Raw genomic sequence first — 8,781 nt, 5'->3', positions numbered from 1 at the left:
TGTCGCTACATTCCATGCCCGGTTTGAACTTTTGCTTTCAGCAGGTATCGATCCCATGCTTTTACTGTGTGTTTGCATTCTATCGTGTAGAACATAATCTGATCACCCCAATGACTTGAAAACCAAGATTTATTAGAGAGGAATATAAGAGCAAACTTATAATGAACCAAAGATAGTTGGCTGAATATAGTAATAGCATACTACATATTGCTCACTGGTGCTAGATAAAGATAAATATGCCCTTGTCAACTATCTTATAAGGGATGCATTAATTAAAATAAATGGGGTAAACCGGCGAAGTATTGGGATAGAATAGCCCGAAATTTTGCTCGACGCCGGCGGGTTTCTGATTCTCATTGAACAGCGCGAAGAGGAAGCCTCCCACGCTACGGTCCGGATGCTTAGGCGTCCCGGTGTTGGCCTGATACCTCTTCACAAGGTTCTGGTTATAAGTTTGTGCAAGCGCTGGAGTGGTGAAGTTACCATTTCCAGCAGAAGGCCAGCCGCTCTCGGAAATCACCAAATCCACATTGGTCACGCCTTCCTTCTCCATCGCCCAATAAAAGGCGTCCACGACCGCGTCGTGCAAGTTCGAGTAACTCAAGGGGCCATCCTGAACCACCGGGCCGGTCGCGGTGAATTGGGAGTAATCCAATCTCACGTTGACCGGATCGGAGGCGTACGCAAAGTACGGATAAATATTAATCATCAATGGCCAGCCATTGCTTGACAAAAATTTTATGATTCCGACCATGTCGGCACGAGCCGCATCAGAGAATGTGGCTTGTGACGGCGGGTAAGAAGTCCCTAAGGTTGAAGTCGGGACCACAGTGGTGATCTTTATTCCGCTGTATCCGTAGCTGTTAACAACACTTTGCAGATTCTGCATCGCAGGCAATACGTACCGACCTAAATCTCCAGGGACCACTTCGTTACCAGCCGAAAGATACGTAATGTTGACACCACTCACGTACGGTTGCACGTTGGCGTCAAACCATGCCTTAGCCGCAGCGACGCTCGACCCTATGTTTTGTAAATCCTGATTCTTGGTGCCCAACGTGACCTCTCTCCCACTGCCTCTCAGTGCAGCGAGTGCATCAGGGTTGGGATCGAAGAGCCGCACCTTGCCGATGCCGTATTTTTGGTAGAGTTGGACCACAGCCGCCGGAGAAGGGAGGTTGTCCCCGATCATCCCGTAGCACACGCCGACGTCAAGCCGCGCCTCCGTGGTCGCGATTTGGTGGTGAGCAAACGCGAACGTCAGTAGCATGAGAATGATATTGACCAATGCCATCTTTGGGATTCTTGTTACCCTACTCCAAACGCATAAAATTTATCATCATTCCGTAATCCAAAACCCTAAAAAAAACATAGTAATATCAATCCGATGGTAATGTTTTTTCCGGCAATGACATAAAAAGTAATAAAATAGGAGAATTAGTTCCTTTTGTCTAATAACTTCGCCATATGAGAGAAGATATACGCAAAAACTCGCTGGTAAAGCTCGAAGCAAAACTAGTAATATCATGAGCCTGGAGTTTACCTGTTATCCACTTAGCTTCTGCTGCCCGCTTCAATATGGATACTTTTTCTTGTTTGCCAGTATATATATAGATACCTGGTAACTATGTATTCTATTTGTAAGGCCATGATACATGGAAATAAATCGAAGGAAATTAGAGCCCATCCTTATCCATAAAGCATAGGAAAAGATTATACATCGTTCGAGGTAAGAAAGGATTTCGTCCAAAGAAAAAAAGGTAAGAAGAGATTTTTTTTTACGGCATATTATCCATATGCCGTAAGGAAAGATCAAGGAAGAGATTAAAATTTGCAAAATTAGAACCCACGTTAATTAGAATTCTACAACCGCATGATACAATGTGAATATTTGTTCTTATCGATACTTAAGTGTATGTTGCAAAGTGGGCTTACCTGTTTTTATCATGATTCACGTTTCCATCGCGGGCAATAGCGTGATTCACATTCCCGAAGTCGCTTATGTGTTTTTTTGAAAACGAGAAGGCTATTTCTTTTGTGGAAATAGTGGTGGGGTGGAGGAATCTATCAATTGATTATCAAGGATTGGATTATAAGAAAAGGGTAATTACATATCGCCGCGAATTAATTAATAAGGCGGTAGATTATTTATTTATTTTTCTGTTCCGACAATTTTTCTTGAGGAAAAAAAGTCAAATTCAATTGGTTTCTGAAAAGTCATAAGCAACTTTCTCTCTCGGCTCTTAGCTCTGATCAAGCTCAGCCCTTAATTATGCCTTTCAAGAATAGTTTACAATCTGACCAAATAAAAAAAGTATAGTTTACAAGCTCAAAGCATATTCGATCAAAGCTAAGAGCCGAGAGAGAAAGTACACAAAAGTTTGGCTTTACAAGCTCACCCCTTAATTATGCCTGTCAAGTATAGCTTTGTAGATTCCAATGACATCAAAAGTACACAAAGGCAATCATTAATAAGCAAATTTAGAACAATCAGTAACAATGTTCTCAAACATCTCGATTGGAACTGTACCCAGTTTTGTCATCTCTTTAATCTTTCTAGTCATCGTATCCATCATTGGAACCAAAATAATTAAGGTTGAAACCATTAAAATCTCAAATTAGTTCCTGTTGACACCTAAAATTAATTAGAGATTTCGTCGTGAGGATATATGAATAAAACGACAAGAGATGACATCACCTGTACTAAAATGACAGCTGGTAGGTACGGACAGTCATAAGCGGGAAATTTGAAATTCAGATAGAGGGGGATAAAAAATGCTGAAGGTATTTTCGTCGAAGATATCGACAAGGAGAAGACGGAGAAAAGCTATAAAAGATTCGATGAAAACCTTTGCTCCAGAAAAGACAGATGTCCAAGTGCTAAAAGTGCTTCTCATCGATGAAATCGATGAAAAGGGTGATGGATGTTAAGTCAGAAAAGCTTGATGAAGGTCCTTATCTCTGTTGAATAAGTGCCAGATGGAGAAAAGCTATAAAAGATTCGATAAAAGCCTTTGCTCCAGAAAAGACGGATATCCAAGTGCTAAAGGTGCTTTTCATCGATGAAATCGATGAAAAGGAAGAACGACTTTCAAAGTCAGAAAGGCTCGACGAAGGTCCTCATTTCCAGTGGACAGGTGTCAGACGGAGGAAAGTTTAATGATGGTTACCGTCTTAAGAGGCAAGTGTCAAATGGAGAAAAGGTTCGATGACGGTTATCATCCCGAGAGACGGGTGTCAAACGGAGGAAAGGTTCGATGACAGTTATCATCCCTGAAGACAGATGTCAAACGGAAGAGAGGTTCGATGACGGTTATCATCCCAAGAGACAGGTGTCAAACGGAGGAAAAGCTTGATGATGGTTATCATCCCGAGAGACAGGTATCAAACGGAGGAAAGGCTCGATGACAGTTATCATCCCGAGAGACAGGTGTCAAACGGAGAAAAGGCTCGATGACGGTTGTCATCCCGAGAGATAGGCGTCAAACGGAGAAAAGGCTCGATAACGGCTATCATCCCGGGAGACAGATGTCAGACGGAGAGAAAGCTCGATGACAGTTACCATTCTACAAGACAGGTGTTAAACGGAGAAAAGTTCGATGACGGTTGTTGCCTTAGAAAACCAATGGGCTCGATGACGGTTGTCGTTTCAGAGACTAAGTGGGCTCAAAAGCGGTTATTATTTTATACAGAGGATAAGATCGATAACAGTTGATAAACAGGTGTCATTACATGAATGGTAAAGATGAAATAAACGGTAGAGACTGGATATAACACCGAGAGCGGTTATCAAGTCTGTGCTATATATAGCGTCCGATTATCAACAGAGGACCCCCTGGCACACATGAATAAAACAAATGTTGTCATTTATCTTTACTTCCAAGTTTCGCACTTTCAGCTTCCATAGTTATAGTCTTTATTCTCCAGTTTCGCACTTTCAGTTTCTTTAGCTGTAGTTGCTCAGATCTTTGTAAACTTTGGACGCCACCAGCAATTGGATGGATTCGTCTAGATTTTCTGTAAAAATCAAGTTCCTTATTCATGTCTGGATTGCTCCTGTCCGGAATTAGATCTAGAACTCAGTCTCCTTTCATTAAGAGCCGAAGAATGACTTTTGATGAATTATATTTCGTCGTGAGGACATTTCTGACGAAACATAATTTTGGCACGCCCGGTGGGACCTCTTAGATCAATTGGAGGAGTAATAATGGCACGAACGAGAAGTCAGAGCCAATTAGACCAGAATAACAATGTTCCAGGGAGCAGTGCACCCCCGAATCCTGCTATAGAACGAGTGACACGCACAGAATCATCAAATGGGCAAACAATTACAGAGCAAGATCAGGTAGGAGAGACAGATGTTCCTAGACACCTTACTGAAGAGCAAAGAAGGCAATTAGAATCAAGTCCAGTTACAATTGCTACTATAAGAAGAATCATGGAAGAACAACATAATGATTTGGCTAATCTAGTCACTAGATGCGTGGCTGATACTATTAGGCCATTGTTTATCAATACAGTTCAGGAAATCATTGGAAGGCCGAATTCATCGATAAATTCTTCTCAACCTCAGATTGCCCCAGTCGTACCTTTAGGTCCAATAGGAGGTCTTGGACAACCCATAGTTACAACTTCTGGCAGTATAACAACAGGGCAACTTATGCCTCTTGCACCAGTAAGAATTCTTCAGAGAGAAGAAAATGCGCTAGCAAATTCAACACACACCCAGTTGTCAATAATTGAAGGTAATGCAGTTAATCCGATACATCGAAACGAAAGCATTAATGCGGGCCAACTAGCATCCAATGGAGCAAATTTAACTGGTCCAATTCAAACAAATGTGACCACCGCAAATATGGTTCCTCAGCATACTGCTCCGTACCAATTAACTGACAACGTCAGTGGTTTTGCTACTCAACCAAGCGTTCCTCAAGGGTTATTCAGGCCAAATGTTAATACGGATAGTCCAGGGAGGAATGTGACAGCACCGCAGCCAACACCACATTATCAAGTGCCACAACCACTACAGCCATTACCACAAAACACAATTCCACAATATCCACAACCACCGTTGCAAAACACAATTCCACAATATCCACCACCACCGTTGCAAAACACAATTCCACAATATCCACAACTACCACTATAAAATCCAACTCCACAGCATCCACAGCCAGTAGTACAATATCCATTACTACAACTAATCCCACAAGCACCAATACCTCAATATCAGATGCATCAACTTCTGCAATAAAATGCACCACCGGTTGTAATCCCAATAGGACAAAATCATCACATAGTTGATCCAATGTTACGGCAATACGGTGGTGAACCAGGAGTTTTTAGGCAAGTGTACAGGAAGCCCTACCCAGAATGGATTGATACCGTTCCATACCCAAGGGGGTTTAAGATGCCGGAATTTAGCTTGTTTACTGGCGAAGACGAACAGTCAACACAGGAGCATATCAATCGATTCACTGCTTTATGTGGAGATGCTACATATGGAGATCATTGGAAGTTGCGCTTATTCCCGTTATCATTGTCCAAAACCGCTTTTACCTGGTACACATCTCTACCGCCTCATTCTGTAACCTCTTGGGATCAAATGGAAATGATGTTTCATAGTCAATTTCAAAGGGCAGTGCCAGACATGTTTGTGGCAGATTTATCAGCAATGAAACAGTATAATAATGAATCAGTTGATCAGTTCATGTTCCGATTTAGAAAGGCAAGAAATAGATGTCTTGTACCATTACCCGAGAGAACGTTTGCTGAATTTGCTTTTAATGGTTTAAAGTTTGCCATTAGGGAAATAATGGTAGGTCAGGCCTATTATGATTTGTTTTCATTGACTATCATTGCTGTGAAGCATGAAAACTTTTTTAAAGAAAAGGATAGGAAGCATACTAGACATGAGATAAACTTTGTCGATGAAACACTAGTCGATGAAAATGACTCAAAGTACGCTGAGGTGGCAGTTGCCAAGATGATAATAGAAAAGCCATACACTTGTCCTGCTTTGAAGCCAGCTAAAATAAAAGAAAAGGGAACTGTCATGGTCAAGTCAAAGGATGTCCAGTATTATTCTTTTGACATAAATAAGGTCGATGAAATATTTGATTTTCTTTTGGCTGACGGGCAAATCAAGCTTACTGAAGGCCAAGTTATACCAAGCCCAGAAGATATGAAAGGAAAGAAATACTGTAAGTAGCATCACTCATGGAGTCATAATACGGTTGATTGTATTGTGTTAAGAAAGAACGTTCAAGAAGTGATTCGACAAGGCAAGATTAAATTCGCGGATGACAAAGAAAAGGCTCCTATAGAGGTAGATGTTGATCCATTCCCCGTGATGACGGGAATGGTGTCACTAAAACCTAAAGGTAAAATGATGCAGCCACACTTATGTGCTCGGTGTAAAGAAGAAATCAATTATGATCGATGAAGAGAGCATTTTTCGAAACAGGAAGTTGCACAAGCTTTTTGGGATCAATTTGGATCCCAAAATTATAACAAAAAGAATGAATATCGGAGTCGAGCCCGAAATGTTCAAGATAGGAATAGACGTCCGAATCAGGAGTGAAATGCTCAGGTTGTCGATAATTCGATACAATACCCAACAAAATGGAAGTCTTTCAAGCAACGCTATGAAGAGGGCGACCCTAGGATTGGAACATTAGGAGAGCCTAGTGGTAAATTCGACTACTATGTTGACTATGGTCTACCTCCTATATATCTAGAGGAAGTGGTTGCAACTGGATGGGGGTGAAGAATTCGATGATCCACCTAAAAGAGAAATCGAGACGACTTTAACACCTCACCGAACTAGGACTTTGAAAATACCAAGCGATCCACCAGAAGGTGAATGGTTTGAATCAAGAGAAGTTCAGGGTCCATGGGGCAATGTAACAAGGACTCAAAAAAGAAGGTGACAAAGGAAGAAGAAGATGCATGAGCTACAAAGACAGGTTAATCAGATTCATATTACTCAAATTCCATCAATGCCTTATAAACCTAAGAAATTCTGAGCTAGGAATTTAGTATGGAAAAGGAATCCTGGGGATTCTAGTAAGGGTAAATGCAATAATGATAAGGAGAAGGCTAAGGACAAGATAGTACTTCGATCTGTCGTATTATCGAGATCTGTTTCGCCTTTGAGTTCATGCATGGTCCAAGCTAGACTTCCATTGCAATATAGAGTAACATCTGCAGACTCAACAGCTAATGGAGGTTCAATTATTGATGAGGAAGACAAGGCAGAATTTCAATTTGAAAATGAAGAGGAATTAATGGAGTTTGAAAAACCCTCTTATGAAGGATCCAAACATCTGAGGGCACTTAATATAAATGCTAGGATAGATGGCCGTCCGGTTTCCAAGGTTCTGGTCGACGGAGGATCCACTTTAAATCTGGTTCCATATAGGTTCTTCAAAAAGATAGGAAAAAGAGATGAAGAGATTATCCCATTGAATATACAACTGTCGGATTTTACAGAAGAAGTAACAGAGGTCAAAGGAGTATTTGTGGCTAACCTGACCGTAGGGTCTAAAACTTCTAGAATAGCTTTCTGTGTTGTCGAGGCAGATGGTTCATATAACGTGTTGTTAGGAAGAGATTGGATCCATGGAAATCAGTGTGTATCATCGACCCTTCATCAGATGTTAGCTTTCTGGAACGGAAGCAAAGTTGAATATGTTAAAGCTAATAGTAAGGCTCATGTGTCATGGGCACATGCTTTAAGGACTGATCGAGAGTTAAGAAAGATGCCAGATGATAATTTATGCATTATCGAACCACCTATAATTGATTCAAGGGATGTTGCATTCTGCCGGTTTGATAATGGAAATGTCCATTGGATTCCCAAAACTGACCTGGTGGGGTGTTCAGATAAGGTTGTTCATGGAGATCCATATATTGTTAGGCGATCTCAATAAGAGGTATACGGCCTATAAGGCCGAAGTGAGTAGTCAAGATCTTGATGACTGCATTATGGAATTTGAAGAATCGCCCCTCAGAGAGGACAATAAACTTATTGAAGCTCAAGATCCGCTAATAGAAGTTAACATTGGAGATGCCCAACACCATCGACCAATTTTCATCAGTGCATTGTTAGATGAAGTTGCAAAAGCCCAGTTGATTGAGTTATTACAAAAGCATAGAGATTGCTTCGCATGGGATTATCATGAAATGCCAGGATTAGGACAAGATGTGGTTGAGCATAGATTGCCAATTAAGAAAGGATTCCAACCATACAAACAACCACCAAGAAGGTTTGCACCAGAAATTGTGCAGAAGGTCAAAGAGGAAGTTGAACGCTTGTTGGCAGCAGGCTTTATTAGAACTGCAAGATACGTCGAATGGTTATCAAATGTCGTACCAGTTAAAAAGAAGAATGGGAAGATAAGGGTGTGTATAGATTTTCGAGATCTCAATGCAGCAACCCCAAAAGATGAGTATCAAATGCCAATGGCAGATATGTTAATTGACTCAGCATCTGGCAATGAGATCATGTCATTAATGGATGGTCATTCGGGTATAATCAGATATTCATATCAGAGAAAGATGTGCATAAAACAGCATTTCGATGTCCAGGAGCTATTGGGACGTTCGAATGGTTGGTAATGCCATTTGGATTAAAAAATGCCGGAGCAACTTATCATAGGGCTATGAATTTTGTCTTCCACGATATGATTGGGGATTTCATGGAAGTTTAAATCGACGATATCATCATCAAATCAGACCAGGTAAGTCATCTAACTTATCTTGAGCGTGCTTTTATAA

The 8,781-nt window shown here is 41.0% G+C and overlaps 1 protein-coding gene across 1 annotated transcript; it reads right to left on the bottom strand.

Annotated features, from left to right (window-relative positions):
- Positions 1-268: 268 nt before the first annotated feature.
- On the bottom strand, positions 269-1,294 carry LOC130140268 (probable glucan endo-1,3-beta-glucosidase BG4). The gene has a single exon (XM_056319271.1). The coding sequence runs from the start codon at positions 1,292-1,294 to the stop codon at positions 269-271; it is 1,026 nt and encodes a 341-aa protein (XP_056175246.1).
- Between the last annotated feature and the right edge of the window lie 7,487 nt (positions 1,295-8,781).

The sequence above is a fragment of the Syzygium oleosum genome, unplaced genomic scaffold, assembly GCF_021117445.2.
Source record: "Syzygium oleosum isolate NSW1041296 unplaced genomic scaffold, Sole_v2.1 Sole_v2.17, whole genome shotgun sequence".
Lineage (NCBI taxonomy): Eukaryota > Viridiplantae > Streptophyta > Magnoliopsida > Myrtales > Myrtaceae > Syzygium > Syzygium oleosum.
Note: the sequence above shows the minus strand (reverse complement) of the source record. Positions and strands in the feature narration are given on the sequence as shown.

What these genes read in the sequence shown, in the direction of transcription:
- LOC130140268 (XM_056319271.1), bottom strand. Translation starts at nt 1,294, where the DNA reads ATGGCATTGGTCAATATCATTCTCATGCTACTGACGTTCGCGTTTGCT.